Raw genomic sequence first — 18364 nt, 5'->3', positions numbered from 1 at the left:
CCTACTTTTGATTTTCTTTCCCACAAACACTTTGTTGTTACATCTCCATCAAGTTCACGATGTCCCAATTACAACCAATCTTTGATCCTCTCCTCTTTCATCAAGGACTGCTTCATACAACAAAGAGGGTGCAAAGAGGGTGCAGAAACTGCTTAAGCAGAAGGTTGTCTATTACATTGAATGATTGAATGACCGTTGTCATATTATATTGTTATTTAGTTTGTTTTGTTCTTTTGTCTTCAAGATGTGTGAGAGTGCCTGCCTTTCCAGCAGCTCCTGTATTTTATTTTCTACTTCTTCCTTTCCTTTCCTTTTCCTTTCATAACTTTCCTGCTGTGAAATGTAAATGTCCCCACTGTGAGACTAATAAAGGTAAACCAATCCAATCAAATCCAATAAGCTTAACACCAGGATACTTTGAGAACACATGAAGGCGAGCAGATGAGCCCAAGAAGACAAACTTATTTCCATAATTTTAACATATCGTATCATAGTATGACTATTTGGTTTGGAAGGAAATCATAATACACAAGCAATTTTTACTTCATTCAAGGATAACATTTGCTGACTATGGCATGACCTTTTTGACTTGTTTCTGTCTTGAGTGCATACTATGGATTGAAGAAGTACTCAAAAATTCCTTGCATTTGAACATGCATTGTGAGCATCAAGCAGGCATGTGTCATTTACATTGCCGACCTTGTCAGTGCAAAGCAGAGTGAAGTCATGACAGACACCTGACAATTACATTACCCCCTTTTAACCTTCTCCACAAGACTCTTCTGATCTCTTCCCCTTGATTTTAACCTCCCTCCTTTTTCTTCTCAGCCTCTTGGCATTTTTATCTCTCTTTTTTCTTTGTGTTTCAGTTGATTTGATTTATTTTTTTCATTTTCATATGAACCCCTCCTATTATTAATCTCTGTCAACATTTAAACATGTTTTTTTGTGTGTTTTATTTGGCTTTGTGAGCCAATCTCTGCATTACGTACTCTTGCACAGTTGAATAACATCCGATACAAGAACAGAGAAATAAAGTCTTCTTTAAAATAGATAACACCATCATTGAATGTATATGAATCTGTGATTCAAATGCATTTGAATAGAATTTCAACATTTAAAAAAAAAATCAATAATTGCTGTATCCTAAAAAAAATAACACACAGATAAATTGTTTTGTGGAATTTGGTGGAAGTGTCCTTTGCAAAAGTAATTATGAAATATTCTTATTAAAAAAAGACATTTCACGGTGCGTAGCAAAATGATCGGATGTTTATCTACTAGACAGGGAGGGACAGACTGTCAACACATGCTCAAAAAGGTCCTCATGTAGAGCAGCTAAGTAACACTTTGCTCGTGCTCAGCACTACTTCCCTGGGATTGCCCCCCAGGACTTGTGCTACTTCACACTGACAACCACTTTGGAGGCATCAATAAACAGACCTGAGCACACGTCATGACAGGCGTCTGCGCCGCACACATGCACACGTGCACACATGCACAAAATCAGCGAAAGTATTTTCGACAGGAATTCAGATAATTGGAAAAGGCATATCATGATCTAGATAAAAGTATCTGCAAGGGCGGTGTTTAAGGGTGTCTTCACACCTATGGCCGTGTCTCAGTTGGTAGAGCTGTCCGTTTAGTCACCAAAGCGTCACCGGTTAACAGTTGGCTGTCACAAACAAAAATCCGTGTGAAGCAAAATGCATCGCAACAACCCTGCATGGGAGAGCGAGCTCTTCTGTGATTGGTCAGTGACTTTGTAGATGATTTTAAAGGTAATACTGAAATCAATAATTTCCAAAACAATGCTTTTAAAATTGACTTTATTTCCTGATAGGTGGTTGCATACATACTCGAGTGGCCCAAACCAGCAGAGACAAACTCCTTGTCTGTTTTTACAAATTCTGATTCAGTTGCTGAGTTTACACTTGACCAAATGAAGCCGAAAAATGGATTTATCACATTTGGTGATGACATCATTGGAGATTATCACAATTTTAGTAGAATATTTCAGTGACAACATCAGATTTTAAAATGGCGAACAATATCGACTCTTTAGCTGTCTGTGTTGTTTGCTGTTTTTAATTCTTTCTATTCTCTCTGTCTTGGTAAACGGATGATGTTGTGTGTAATCATCGAGCCAACATAACCTGAATAACTCCAGTCATGTTAGCTCTCTGCTGGCATTAATCAGGGCTCGGCGTATTAATGAGAGTGCGGCAGCTAGCTAATTACACCCATAGATTCTGCTGCAGCCCATTAAATATACAAATGACAGAATTAAAGAGCCCAGCCTCTTCTGATTAATCTTTAAATGGGGAAAAACTAATGATGTCTGCGCAAACTTTCCTTTCACACATTTTTCCCCTCTCCTCTCAACATCAATGCCTGGCAATCAATCATATTAATTAGGGAAAAATAATTTGTATCATTTAACATTTCCCTTTTTCCTGCTCAGTCACTCCAGTGGCGCTGTAAGCCTGGACTGTATTAAAAGTGACTGGAAACGAACCAAGCATATTTTGTTCCGGGATCCGCTATTAGTATTTTCTTTTACTTTCTATTTTTTTTTCTTTGTAGGGTGGGCAGGTCTTGAGGGCTAACTAATGTTTGTGATGTTTCATTTCTCTTCATTTCATGAAAGCTAAAGAAATACATCTGGATTATCTGAAATATGAGGATGCATTATAATCAGCCTCTTTCAGGCTCTAATACTGAAGAAATACAAATGAGGAGAGAGAACTGCATAATCGGTTTTAAAGCCAAAGTCCATTTAAATCTGTTATTTCTCTCAGTCTAATGCATTCCACACATTTTCCTTCAGCGATAAAAGTACAAGTAGGAAGTCACATCATGGGAATTTTCTGTCAGAGAAAAGATGAATGGTCTCACGTGCATTTATGGAAACAAGCACTTAGTGGGTATTCATATCAGTGCACTAATTGCATATACTTATGAACCTCTTAACTAATGTAAGCTTCACTGTGGTCCATACTAACCTTAAGTACCCCGGATTCATTCAGGATTAAGAAGCATCGTCAATCACAATTGAGAAGAATAATTTTGCAGAACTGTGCTCTCTTATATATAATAGCATATTATGAAAAACAAGCTACTCTGAAAAAAAATATTTTATCGGCCATAACTGGAGGTCAAAGGCCAGACACGGGAGCACACACACACACACACACACACACACACACGCTTTACGGATTTTTCAGCAAAGATTTAGCACTATACTCTAAAATGCATCCTTAATTGGCATATTTGGAAAGGAGATCAGAAAGTATGGAAAATTTAAGAACTCCCCCCAAAAAGTATCACTGTTTTCATAGTGGAGTAAAATCGCCATCCAAATAGTTTGTAGAGGTGTTTTAAAAGCAAGCAAACAAACAAAAAAGATGATACAGAATAAGGGAATCCAAATGGCACAATTGCCAGTGCACAGAGTTGCTTGGTTTCCACAAGGCATCAACGATTGACGACTCCCTCCTCTGTGATCAATTGACTCTCGAAGGGGCATTACACTGCATTACATTCATAATCCAATTTGGCTTTGATTTGTTCGCTGTTCCGTGCGCTTCGATGGGAATAATTGTCTGTAGATGATGCTATTAGTATTGATGGTTGTAAGAGGGTGATGGTTTGAGGACTGCTGACACATTGATGGTCCAGAATAGATCCGGTCTGAAAGTGATTGTCTGATCCATTACCTTTTATGAAGAAGACTGAAGGGGAGGAATGGATTCCACTCCGAGAAAACACTTTTCTTTGTGCACGGGTGGCACAGAGTGGAAAAATAAGAATTCTCAAAAGCGCTTTGTGACAGCTTCAGCAGTTGTGACAGCGCTCTATAAATAAAGCTCTATTGAATTGTGTTGTATTCCCTTTAGCATAGTTCCAGTGAAAGGATTCTAAACCACAGTCACCGTTGTAGCATCAATTTTATGTACCGTATCATTTAGTGTGTCCTATTTATAAAAACGGTTTTAAAAAAGGCCACTCATTGAAGGTACTCCGTTACCTGTGAAACTAGCCTCTCTCATGGAACTGGAATGAGACAATATGAATACCAAATTAGCTGATCTATTTTTTCATACTTCACTGGGATGTGATTGTTTTGCCAAATACGGCAAAATAGAATCTATCACTTGATTGGTAACAATGGAGGCAAACTCAAGTCCAAAGACTGCGATCAGCTATGTGACGTTGAACAACATCCACACTATACAGTACTAGCCTGCCACCAGAAAGGATGAATGGATTCAATCACTGTATTAAAAAAAAGGCATATGATTTATTTATTTTTTTCCCAAAGCGGATCAAGTAAATTTAGTGAAACACCCACCCCAAAGTTCAAAAATATAGTTAACAAAAGGACATTTGTACAGAGCAGCGAAAATCTTTTGCCGCTCAAATCGCACGATTAGTATCAGCAGTCATTAATTATGAGCGTTAGACTGGCTGATGTTCTCAGATGAAGCAGAACATGTTTTGCTGAGCAGCTCAACCCTTTAATGATGCCAGTAAACAGAAAGATAATTGTCCTTTAAGATGACTACAGAAGTCATCATTCGACACTGAAATATATAACAACATTCTTCTATATAAACACCTGGATTCAGCAAGCGTAGTATACAGTCTTTACATTTGTATTTCATTATGTCACTTGAAAGAAAAAAAAAATCGAAATTCTTTTACCAACATGGTTTACCATGCGTATATTCAGTTTTTGAGGTTTAACATGATTCACAGTGTGATTTCTTACCAGTGAAGTCAGTGTTAACGGGCAGGGTGTCACTAAGGAACTGGTAGTAACCACTACCAGAGAACCTGGTGCCTCTGATGAAAGGACCATGAGGGCTTGAAAGAGACACGTCTGTCCTCTCCACCTTGAAATGTAAAGCATGGATGAATGACTTCAACCAATGTTCCTTCTAAGATGAACGCAGCTGCACACTGTTGTCTCTGAGGTTTATTGAAATGCTGGAAGAAAAATATGTCAAAAACATGTGCAACTGTGGGGGCATTTTAGACTGAAAAGCGCACTAGTCTCATGTACTCATTGCCGCAGTAACCTTCCAACCGTCATAATTGGCTCATGAAATATGGCGCGATGGGGAAGACTGAGTGTCATTCAAGATTGTGACTTTTTGTTTGCATACCTGATACAGAGGGTGTGGTCCATTGAGCTGAGCCGGGACATCCCAGTCTATCTGAATGGTGCTTTGATTGACTGGCAACAGCCGAGGGGCGGTGAGTCCTGTTGGAGCTGAGAAGAAAGAAGTGGAAAAAAAGATATGGATGCTGCTAAATATAAATACCGATGACACAAAACAATGCTGTATGTTTAACTTATTCACCGCCATTCCGAAATTTATTTGGGAATTGTAAAGCATGACGTGGAGCGCCTTTCCTGAATTTGTTCGGGTTTTGGTTTTTCTTGCAGGGGGAGCAGATTAAGCTATGGTCAGACCTCTGGCAATGTTTTTCAGCAGCATTTGTCTTTGTACAACCGCCCCCATTTAAAGCTCAGATAACCCCAGTCCCATATAACTTAGGATTGAACTATTTGTTTTCTGATGAAAGAAGAGTCTACGGTTTCTTACGCTACAGCGAATGTTTATGTAGTCGGAAAACTACTATTTATTCTGACTGTTGAGGCCTCGGAGTGCATTTGCCTCATAGATCCTAAAGATTTGTTGTAGGTATAAAATGTTCGAGTGTAAAAGAAAAATCTGTGGGTCCTGCAACTTCAGTGAAAATGTCAAAAACCCTGGCACTGGAGGGGACACATCGTCTAGCAGTGAATTAGTTAATGTGAAATAGTTTGGAATTATTTGGTTGAAAAATTGAATGAATAAACGGGGTGAATTGATTGGCAACTACGTATATGGAAAACAGGAATCACGAAAAGGGAATTACATTTCGGAAATGTTTTTATTTGCTTATTTAGCTCCAAAATGGCATAATAGGAGCGATATGAGTTTGAAAGATGGGATTTTGTACTTTACGTGTAACATACATAAATTAAACAATACTGTGTAAATCTAAACATGTTTTAACATATCCTTTTGATTACAAAAGACTATTTATTCTGACTGTTGAGGCCTCGGAGTGCATTTGCCTCATAGATCCTAAAGATTTGTTGTAGGTATAAAATGTTCGAGTGTAAAATGGTGTTTTTTCCATCCCTTTGTGTTTCTTAACACAAGATCTTAGTCAATTTCAACATAATTTCCCTCCCACACTTGAGATGGTGAGGTAAATGTCTCTTTGAATCACACCGGATACTATTTTAGCCACAGCTTCAATATATATTATCAATAAATCACGCCAAGACTTGCTGCCATGGCAAGCGGTGATATATTTAAGAATGGGAAGGGGAGACAACCAGTGACGGAATCCTGAAGAGATGCGTGTATTAAGTGACTCTCCATTCTTGTGCTTCTCGGTGTGTGTGTCTCCCTCTAATGGTCTAAAGGGTTTTTGGTGGGCGTAAATTAGGACTTCCGTGACACACGTGCGGCCATCTTGACTGTGACTTCTAATTGAGCTCTTAAAATGGGAGTGGACAGCTTCTCATCGTGCCACATCAAACCATAAATTATTGCCAATCAATAGCTTACCAGTCTATTGGAATTGAGCTATGGTGACATTAAGAACATTGCTTGCTGAATTCTCCCTCTACCCCACCCTCTCTCTCATCCTCTCTCTCTCTCTCTCTCTTACACTCCCTCTCTCCCTGAAAAGATCACACTCTGTCATATGTGTTAAAATTCTGGGTATAAACCTATACAGCAGTATTGGACTAAGAATATTTGTGAAAAGAGTCATCACTCTCTGGCTCCATTGTTCGAAATCATAATTGTAATTGTTAGCAGACAATTTTTTCCCTCTACAAATTTCCTTTAAAATATGCCAAAAGAGAAAAGAAAACTGGAGAGCATGCATCACCGAAAAAAAAAATATAGGCTTCTTTTCTACATTTTCCTTTCAGAAATATTGATTGGTGTTATCGATTAACTGTGACATCTTAAGTGGATATCTTCACTCTGTCCAATTTATGCTGTGATAAGAAAATAATTGACCATACTTATTTGAGTATAACACGCACTTGTGTATAACGCGCACCCCTAATTTTCAATTAAAAATCGGTATAAAATGTTTCACTTTTTCTCGGTTCAGTAAAAGTATATCAATTAAAATATGAAGAACACTGAATCGAAACTCTGGTTATTGGTAATTGTGCAAAACAGCAATGCTTAACTCAAGTTTCAGTGTGTGCGAGGCGAGGAAAGGAAATGAAGCGTAACTAAGGAAATGGTTATCAATATATGTATATGAATAAATGATTACCAGTATTGTTTTTCGAACAGAGCTTAACCATTAGAGTTAGTAAATGGTGAGCTGCCCTCGGGTCTTGTGCTTTGTCAATTCACTAAAGTACATATTTTATACAACAACACGTTAACTTATCGGCGCGGCTTCGAACACATACATACACATGCAAGTTTAACATTCCAGCAGAATAGTTCATTTTTAGCTGGAATGAAGCAAGCAAACGTCCCGGGGAGCTAACGTGCATCATGGACTTTACCGTTTTTGCAGCCAGTGATATGTCTTAACAGCGTCTTAAGTGCACACTTCCACCACACACACCAGCACAAAAACTTATTGACACGGTCATCCCTTGCCATGCATATTTCTCCCCTCAAGAAGGGCCGAAGGCCAATTATGCGTAAATCAATAAAGTCCCTGTTCTGTTGAGTGGTGCTACAGTGCCAGTGTGTATGTGCGCAAGTCTGTGTATGTGTGTCTTGTAGAACAAGACTTTATGGATGTAGAATACATAAAACATCACCATCAGCCCCTGATTAGCCACTCACTTTACATCCTGATCGATAACTTCTCGGACAAACGCGTACATGGAAACAATCGCAAATGCGTCAACACATATGGACATTTTGCATCTGTCTCGCTATGCACGCTAATGTTTGGTCATGTGCTTGCTTGTAGCTCTGCTGGTTTTGCAGATGCTGTCTGCTCACTTACAACAGATGGTAGCAGCCTCTAATGGCCCAGTCATATGTATGCTAGATTTATTAGTGAATCAGAAACACACTCAAGTGCACCTTACTGGCAGTACCGCTTAATGTACAACTTGAATGCATTTCACAGAATTTCTCCATCGAGTTTCCTCAGGTCCACATTATAATGTTAAATTTGATTATGTTAACATGATTGCAAGACAAGTAGAACAAAACATGCACATGAATATGTCATTTTCAAGCAAGTAGAGTAAAATAGCACAAGTTTGGAGTTCAAGTGAAGTCCGACAAATATACCGTATTTCCCGGTGTATAAGGCGCACCGGAGTATAAGGTGCACCCCCAATCAATGATGTATTTTCAAACGTTTTCCATATTTAAGGCGCACCGGATTATAAGGCACACCATCAATGAATGGGGTATTTTCAAACGTTTTCCATATATAAGGATTATAAAGTGCACCTTCAATGAATGAAAAAAAGTTTTACAAGTATATTATATAAATATATAAACGTTTTACAAATACAAACCATACCACATTATAAGGCACTACAGTAGAGGCTGGGGTTACACACCACTTGTTTTACAGGGAGAAATGGAGTCGGTGGCTGCCTACCCACTGTTGTGGGCCAATATTACTTTACATATAAGGGTCATCTTTCAACAATGAACGCTTTTGGGTGTGCCTTATACACCGGAAAATATGGTAATCGTAAATGGTTAACTTTGAGGTGTGTTTGCCTTTCCTACTTTAAATGCTGGCAATTGTGATTTTGGTACAGAAAAAAAACATGACATTTGAACAGGGGTTGTAGACCGTTTGTATTCACTGTTTAAAAAAAAGATGTATGTCATTTTTACAGTCAAAAAACATAACTATTTAAATACACCTATGATTATATAGTATTGTAATAATATAAATATGACATTTCTTGAGGAGTTTTATTTTAAACGACCCAGAATAAAATGCCAAACAGTGTAATACATGCTATGCAAATGGTTTGAGATCCAAAGAAAAAAAACTGGCAAACGGCATATGTCACTATCATTTCTTCAAGTTGAAACAAGGGACATCTTTGGCGTTGGATGAAACAAAATGGAGGCAACAGATGTGGCTGTTAAAAAAACATTCAAAAAGTCAACTGGGTACAATAAGCCATATTGTATTGTACTGTATTACAGTCAAGAGAAGTCTTTGGAATCGCTTAAAACAAACATTGTGGCTGTGTCAACAGATGTAGCCATTAAAAATACATTTAAAAAGTCCACCGATTACAATATGGGGGATCATTCATCATCATAAGCACAGGAAAGACTTTTTAAGAATTGAATGGGCTGAAAACATTGCAATATCGACAGATGAAGCTGTTAAGATGACGCTCAAAAGCTGAAATCCCTGAGCTACTATTTATAGATGAAAGCTTGTTTTTGTCCACATCACCCATCCATTGTCTACTCGCCCAAAATGAGAAACAAAACAACAACAAAACCATTATGAGGAATAAGCGTAGTGTTCACGAGTGAACAGATGGAAATGTGAAATGATCAACAGTACATAAGTCACGCACACACACATGCGTATTCTTCTGCTAATGTATTCCTTTAACTTCCCCGTGCCAAGACCGATGTGGGAAATCGCAAACAAGTTGAAAAACAAAATGAATTACATTGGGTTTTTTTAAGAATATGTGTGCATTACTTCTGCATGCCACGAAGGCTAACGGTGAACGTCACATATTTAACTGATTCCGTCAAACTAAACATCATGAATGCGATTGCGTCTTTAAATCAGTGACCAGATGGGTGGTTTTCCATCTGATTATCTCTGGGGTTGTCTTTGCATGGACAACTTTGGGCACAACCACATTCATTGTCATTCACTCATTCACTGCCATTCCCAAATTTATTCAGGAATTAAAAAGTGTGACGGAAAGCGTCATTCACAAATTTGTTTGGGATTTGTTTTTTCTTGCATGGGGCGTACGTTTGAAGCTTCGGTCAGACCTCTGGCAATGTTTTTACCTCCCACAAGGGGGCAGCATTTGCCTTTTGTTCAGCCGGCCCCACTTTCAATGCAGATAATTCTAGAGCAGGGGTCGAGAACCTATGGCTCGCGAGCAATATATGGCTCTTTTGATGATTGCATATGGCTTCTGCGAGAAGTATATTGCAGATAGCAAGTGTGGAAGCTAATGAGCCGTGTGCAGGCTAGCTAGCAGTAACTTCGCCTATGGACCCGGCAAGTTGACTTTCATTCCAATCGTTTGGCTGGATTTTTACCAATCATGAGGAACGGAAAACCATTCATGTTAATGGTGAATACTATCACAAAGTTATTTTAAATAATACATTCTGACATTTTGTTGAAAAGTGGCCGCGCGTGCGTGTGTGTGGCTGTCACTGAAAAACATTTCTAAGTATTTTACTTTTATGGCTCTCTTAGTCAAAAAGGTTCCCGACCCCTGTTCTAGAGCCAAGTAAGCTCGAAATAAACTTTTTTTTTCTGATGAAACAAGAGAGTCCAAGGTTTCTTACGCTGCACTGTATGTTTATGTCATCCTAAAACTCAATATTTTGTGGGTCCTGCAATTTGAGTGAAAATGACAAAAACCCTGGTACTGCAGTAGACACATATTTGCACATTGTCTGGTAGGGAATGAGTTAAACGAGTAATAAATACATTTTTATTCAGACAGATATAGTAATCGAAAAGGAGGAGTTATTTTTAGCGTCTCATCTTTGTGGTACGGGTGCCGAATATCTTGCGAGTTTCCTCCATCCACTCTAAGCTGTCACTTGAGGACATATGAGCAGAACACAACATCGTAACTTTTTGAAAGGTACATGGTTTGGCGTTACCTGCTGGTTGGGTGCGGGCAGATTTTGCAAGACTGGTAACGCAGCCTTTCTTAGTGCAGAGTGTCACAGTGAAATTGTACACGTGGTAAGGCTTCAACCCTTTTGCGATATAAAGGGGCTCATCTAAGGGTCCGAACCGCTGCAGAACCTGAAAACAAGGTAAGTAAATGTAATCCATGCGACAGAAGAGCCCTTCACGTGATGATTTATAAAAGACAACGTATGACACGAACCTGGCTGATCACTGGAGGAGCATAGCTGCTGTTGGTCTGTTCAGTCAGCAAATTAACATGATATTCTACAACCTGGCCTCTGGCAATGACCTTGTGACTTTCAGAAGTGCTCCATGTGACTTGAAGACTGGTAGAGGACAGTGAAGTCACATTTGGGGGAGTCATCAACTCTGGAACTAAACATAATGTGGAATAAGCTCACTGGTTCAGTGGTGCTGATGTGCACTATTGATATGAGTGCGGCACATGCGGTTACAATGTTTTCAGACGTAGCACAGTATGTATACACGGACCCAGAGATTCATTCGCGCACCGACATTTAAATGATGATATCATATGCTTATTACCCAGACACATAGCTCAGAGTGATGTTGGGGGCAAATGCTTAGTCTTAATGAGCCATATCATCTCTTTGAAATTCAAATACCTTAATGAGTACCCCCCTAAGAAAGCACACACGCACACAGACGTACACGCGCACATGCATGTACATACACACACACAGACACGTTTCATTTCTTCCCTCATTTCCCCCGTTGTCGCTCACATTATGGCTAACAGTCTGTTGTGTTATTTTTAAATAAAAATCCGATTTTATTGCATCTGTTGAAAGCAGGTCGTTTTTACTGGTGAGCTTTCATACACCATGGTGTTCCATGCCATTACAGTTGTACTGAAATGAGAGAATGTTGAAACAGTCAAACAGATAATAACTGACTCTTAGATTAAAACTGACATTTTATTTCTATGACATGTTATTGTTTTCACTGTCAAAATATTTATTTACTGTGAGAAAAAAAGTAGAGCGACACGTGCAGTCAGTCACAATCACACAGCCAATTTAAACCATGCATAGTGTTGGTGATTTATGAAATGTACTAAGTATAAGCAACAATGTACTTTTACAACGTCCTATGAATGTAACCTTGAATAAGATATTTTTTTTATTGTTAAAAAATCATTTATCGTAGTAATTTTAAGTTAATCGTACTGTGGACTTTTTTCATTTTAATACTTGATATTTCCCGTAAATATTTCACAATTGATATAAGAATAACATTTGTTAAATTCCATCACTCAAATTTCAATTTTATATGTTTTTGTTTTTAATTGAACTATTGTGGTGAGAAAAATAAGACAAAAGGTAAAAAAAAAATTCTGGAGCGAAAGAACTACTGAGAGCCAGGAATGGCGTACAAACCTCCCTCCATTGTGCGCGCAGTGGCCCACGCCGATGTGACGTTTCCCGCCATATTGACACTAACGACTCTCATCTGATACGTGGAGAAAGCCTGCAGACCGGCCACAATGGTGCTGCTTTCTGGGGGCGAAGTCGTACTCCCGTTGATGAGCCGTGCTTGAAACGGGGTACTTGGATCCAGCCAGCCGGTGCTGACAAATACTCTCTTGTCACCGGTCAGAGTTGACAGGCTGCGGGGTTCCATCGGCCCTCGTAAAAACAGCTCGTACCTTGTGATGACTCCTGTGGAGAAGCAGTTAAAAAGTTATGTGCCGTAGATTAAAAGTGATACATCGTAAATACGACAGATTTAACGACATCGATGGACACATGGCCAGTCTGCTTGGAGAATTACCAATGGAATGAGAGGATATCACAAAAACATGTGCACATGGTGAACAATCATTCAATGATTCAATATTGTGGTATGGAGTGTAAAAATGCTTTGCATCATCAGGTTTTGGCTTGAACCCGTAACAAGCTTTTTAACAGAGTCGGCCAGATGTGAGGTAGGTGGGAAGCATGTTGGGAGTAACGTTGCATGAACGTGAACTTTATTTCTCTTCAAAAGCAGCCTGTGGATAACTGCTGCGCACCCTGAACCCGTCTAGACACTTTATTGCTGAATACTTAACCATCCCTGACAGAATACTCCTATCCCCCCCTCCCTTCGTCATGGCTATGCGCTGCATGGTACACTCTTCCATCCATAACATTCACTGACACGTGACAAAACTACAAGATTATCAGTCCCAGCACAATAACTCTCATGACTTCAAGTCTCCCCAAATACTACGTACCACAGTATTTCCTCAACGGCCCTAATATTTCCCACACATCAGCTGTCGATTAAAAAAAAAGTAATGTATTTTCCGGTGTATAACGCGCACCGGAGTACAAGGCCCACTCTCAATGAATGGTGTATTTTCAAACTTTTTCCATATATTGTGTAAGGCGCATCGGACTCTAAGGCGCACCTTCAATTAATGAAAAAACATTTCCAAATACAGTATATCAATGTATTGGATATATCAATGTTTTCCAAATATAAGGCACACCACATTATAAGGCACTACAGTAGAGGCTGGGGTTACGTACTACTTTTTCAAAGGGGGAAATGGAGTGGGTGGCCGCTGACAGTAGTTGCGAGACTTGTTGCGGCTCAATATTACTTCACATACAGTATAAGACTCAGTTGTGTATAAGGCGCAGTGTCATCTTTTGAAGAAAATACTGTGACTGCAAAGTGACCGTGAGAGTTTTGAAAGGCTTATAAGTGAAATGTATTATTATTTTTTTTTTAAAAAAAGCTTTCGGGTGCGCCTTATACAGCGGAAAATATGTTAATGATAAAATGAATAGTACCATATGAAGCATACTTCTGACTCTTTTCTACTGGTGATGACAAATTAAATTTGAACTTTATGATTTTTCTTCTTTTCTAAAACACTGATGGCTCTTAAAAGATAATCAAAGGCCATGACAGAGGGTCAATATTTGGCACCATGTGGGCTTGTACTGACAAGTCCAGCTTGCACTCAAAGGGTAAGCATGCACTTGTCCTTTGTCAATGACTCTAATTGGGCTGTTCTGATGGAAAAAAATGGGAGCGCTCATTCAGTATGAGTACAGCATACTAATGTGAAAGACAAAATATGGCCTCGATATATATACACTGCCTCAATAAACTAAATATAGACTTGTAAAGTCAACTTTTGATGTTTGCACCAACTCTAACTCGTCATTGATGTTTGATTCCACAGTCAAGAACATCATGACAAGGGTTAAGTCTTAATAAACTGCGCAGATGATAGCCATCGAAAGTGAAGCTAGCCAGAAGAGCACGTTACTCTGTGTGTTATGACACAGATTAACACAGAAAAACTGAAAACACACAGACACGTATGGTGTGGGTGGGCAAAATCCTGACTTTGTATGACGCTGAGCCTTAGAGCCACCACAAAGCCCTCCGGATTTAGCAAAGGCACTTGCACTTCTGTGCATTCCCGTTAAACGGAGTGGGTGGGGCCGCGTCTTGACAAACACAGCTTCAGTCTTTTTCAATGGGAATAATGACCATGGAGTAGTGGCAGGAAACTGGGACTAATTGCAGATGCAAATTTCATAAATGTTAATTAATTTGTGGAATTCATAAAACAAGTTGTAACACAGGTTATTGGCAGAGCTTTTTGAGAAGAAATGGAAAAGTCAGATCAATCATGTTCCAATTTCATTTTGATTTGCAAAACAGCTCTTTTTTCCTCCCAACAACTCCAAATTTTGGAATGGGTCCACATGTTGCTGCAGAAAAGTTATTCACTTCTGTTTTCATTAGATGAAAAGGTTCCTTCAGCCGTCATCTGTACTTCTTTGAACGCCCGATGTTTAGTTCCTCATCCGAAGAGCTTCGTCAGCCAACTCTTCAGTAGCTTTGTAGAAATAAAAATTATTGGGCGCAATTGAATCCACCCTACACACCTTCCCGGCAACCCATGTCTGCTTACCAGACATTATTACATGTGCCAAAAACTAAAGGGAAGCTCAGAGGAGATCGAGCCGTTTCGGTTGCTGGTCCCACTCTCTGGAATGACCTGCCACTGAACATTAGCCAAGCCCCCTCGCTGCCCATCTTTAAAACCTGCCTCAAAACTCACCTGGACCCTGGCATTTGACTCAGCATGATTCAGACTTTATCTTAGCTTTACTTCCGAGTGCTTTCTACCATCTTCGTGACTGCTTTATTTCCTGTATAGGATAATTGTCCATGTTAAGCGCTTGGTTACAGCCTCAGCTGTTGTTTAAGCGCTATCTAGATCAAAATGTATTGTATTGTATAAGATGGACTACAACCTACATCAAATGCCTGGAGAGCGGTGAAATTCATTATGTCTTCATTGTCATTACTGTATGGGAGTGAATTTGACAAGTAGATAAGTAGTAGGTGAAGAAACTTCTACAACCTTTATCATGCTCATGCATGGTGGGTTCTGCCTCGGGTTAAAGACAGGTTTAAGAGTATGTCTTTTTATGGAGAGATTGTGTCACTGCTATAGTAACACAACAGCGCATGAAGCCATCGTGAAACTTTACAGTTGTGTTTCAAGATGACGGACCGTTTGGCTGAGCGGGCGGCTCCCATGAAGCGAACAAGGTGTGAGGTCCAACTGTAGTGACCTTGGGAGGAGATTGGTTTTGTGGGGGGGCAGCGGCTGTCAGCAGTGACAAAGGTGAAGTGGAAGTGCAGCCTCCAGATGAACATGCCTTTCAAAGGGGGAGGAAATATGTAATTTTAGTGTAAAAATAACCGATCAAGCCATGAATGGTATTTTTATTTCGTATTTTTTAAGGAGGTGTTTTCCGACACACCTCCAGAGAGACAGTATACTGGGTGAAGGCTTTTAGGCCAATTGCCACTGCCTCAGTTGATAAACCTGTGTAGTGGATTACAGGCTCTGCTCCGCTGTTAGATTCTGTGGAGGACAACACAAACCTGTGGGAGACAAAAAAATAATGACAAATTCCTTCCTTTAAATTCACTCAGCTTTCCTGAAATGATATCTGCACATGTATTGGGCCCAATGCAATATCAGCTCCTGAAACCTCCTTACCGCTCCACTGGGCCCGTTTTATTGTTTGGAGTGCTCCAACGGAAGCTGGCGCTGGTTAGGCCGGGTCGTCCCACAAGGTTTAAATGTAGCTGCTTCAATTCAGGCGGTGCGCCTAAAGTTTGGTAGTAAGAGGTGGCACTAACTGTCTCACCAGCGACGTTAGCCGTAATTAACCAGTAGGAATAGTTAGTGTAAGGAGACAAGCTGACATCTGTGAATGATTCAGCACCTTCAGAAAGACGACAGGAGAAAGGACTTACAAAATGGATGAAAATTGATAAGGGTATATAATCCAGTGTGCACTCTTACGAAAAGGATGGCTCCGCTGGATGCTGTGGATGGGGTGCCAGTCCCTTATGAGAGTGTAGTTAAGTATGTTTGAGTTAGGGGAGTCAGGTTGATGCCAAGTCAGATTGATTGAAGAAAAGTTAAGGGAAGAAGCAACAGGGGCAGGTTGCTGAGATGGAGCTGCAAAGACGCAACAAGAGCGTGGGATCAGATTTCATAGACAAGACCAGTGAGTGTAACCAAAAAATGAAATAAAAAAGAAAATCCATATGCAGATGTGTCTCTTGGAAAGCGGACCTTTACTGCAGCCATAGATGTTTTCTGCACGGAAAAGGCTTGCTCCGTGTTGACATGCATCACACTTGTCCCCGGTGACCAGCAGTTTACACTCACACACTCCTGAATCTGAATCACAGGAGCTGTTGACACTGCCCGCCGGGTCACACGCACATGGTTGGCATCTGGAAAAGCAGTGGGGGGGGGGGGGGGGGGGGGTTAAATCAAATTGTGTATTATTATGAACTTTCTGGAGTTATTGTATAGGAAGTTCTGTGATAAAAAATATCATGAGATTATTGATGAGGTTTCTACAGCCATCATTTGTACTTTCTTGAAGGTGTCGGACGTTTCGCCTCCTATCCAAGAGGCTTCGTCAGCAAACTAAAGACTTTAGATAGGAGGCGAACATCCGACATCTTCAAAAAAGTACAGATGACGGCTGAAGAAACCTTCTCATTGATGGACCACTCCTGTACGACTGAGAGCTTACACAGACGTATCATGAGATTATGACATCCATAACTTCATGATGTTGATAAGATATGTTTTAACAAGCTGAGCATGCAAGCTGATACACTGTGTCTAAGCAGCGCTAGTTAGATCATACAATTAAATACCAGTAAAAACAAAAATACGGCAGAATAAAAAATACTGCAGAAATAAAAATACATTACCCCATGAATACCACATCATACACCATCTCCTATATCATAATATTTCATCAATGTGATACATAATGGCTGATTGATTGTGTGAGTGAGAGGTGTTCCCATGCACACCACCGCCACCATCAATTGGGAACATGATTTTATTTAAAAAAGAGAGAATTCTATGTCAGTGTGACATGTGTGACTAAAAGTAGGCAGTTTGTGTCGAGGTCACCATCGTAGTGTTAGTCTCACCGCGGCAGGGCAGTGGGTGATCACTGGGCCAACCACCTTACACCTTCACATGAGTAATCTGCTAGTTAAGAGTGTTTTGTTCACACTCACTGATGGACAGCCCACAATGTTGGGATTTTATTTATTTATTAAAGCTACCTTCCCAGGCCAGGGTTGAATCCAAAGAAGCTTTCCTGACAGTGATCACAGCGTCGCCCTCGCACCGAGGGATGGGCACAAAAACATTGTCCGGTTTGGCTTTCACACCTGCGGTCAATTGCCCCCCTGGGGTGGCAATCACACTCCTCACACACATTCTGATGTGGAGAAAGGTAAAATCCTGAAGAAAGAGACACAAAAGAATTGCTTCAAACCAAATAAGGCTACATCCATTTAGCTCCCAAACAGACTCACCTATTCGGCACTTGCTGCAGTCTTTTCCATAGCGTGTTGGCGTGCACGCACACTGTCCTGTGCTGCTATCACACACTGAGCCAGCCACTATTCCTTTTGGGTCACATGTACATGGCACACAACCCTGGAATAACCCATCTGATGGGACACAATCCCAAAATATTCTGTATTTTAGTAAAAAAACTAATACTTGCAAAGGATAAAGAAAATACGGCTTTTCTTACTCTGGATATCATAACTTGGGTTAAAGTAGTTGGGAGCACAGTTGGTGCACTGCATCCCCTCCACTCCTTCTCTGCACGGGCACTGTCCTGTCTGCACATCACATACTCCCTCTAGCACGGTGCCCTGAATGTCACAGGCGCATGGCAGACAGCCCAGGGAGTTTCGGCGCTCCAAGGTGTGGTAACCACGACGACAAGAGTCACAAAGATGTCCTTCCACATGTGCCTAAAAATGGATCAAAGCAAAAGAAATATTTAAAGGACAACCGACACCATTTTTG

At 40.1% G+C, this 18364-nt stretch overlaps 1 protein-coding gene across 1 annotated transcript in view; it reads right to left on the bottom strand.

Moving 5' to 3' along the window:
* The window catches only part of ush2a (Usher syndrome 2A (autosomal recessive, mild)), a 186114-nt gene that overhangs the window by 127051 nt on the left and 40699 nt on the right, over nucleotides 1-18364 (bottom strand). Inside the window, 13 exon segments of the mRNA XM_088992788.1 lie at nucleotides 4775-4898; nucleotides 5172-5278; nucleotides 10917-11064; nucleotides 11150-11325; nucleotides 12351-12632; nucleotides 15503-15650; nucleotides 15756-15879; nucleotides 15998-16226; nucleotides 16307-16465; nucleotides 16583-16746; nucleotides 17605-17785; nucleotides 17860-17997; nucleotides 18084-18309. Of these exon segments, the coding sequence (XP_088848914.1) occupies nucleotides 4775-4898; nucleotides 5172-5278; nucleotides 10917-11064; nucleotides 11150-11325; nucleotides 12351-12632; nucleotides 15503-15650; nucleotides 15756-15879; nucleotides 15998-16226; nucleotides 16307-16465; nucleotides 16583-16746; nucleotides 17605-17785; nucleotides 17860-17997; nucleotides 18084-18309 (2206 nt within the window).

Source organism: Hippocampus bargibanti, linkage group LG03 (assembly GCF_051943395.1).
Source record: "Hippocampus bargibanti isolate YZ-2025 linkage group LG03, ASM5194339v1, whole genome shotgun sequence".
NCBI lineage: Eukaryota > Metazoa > Chordata > Actinopteri > Syngnathiformes > Syngnathidae > Hippocampus > Hippocampus bargibanti.
The sequence above is the reverse complement of the archived record's forward strand: the minus strand, read 5'-3'. Positions and strand labels throughout refer to the sequence as shown.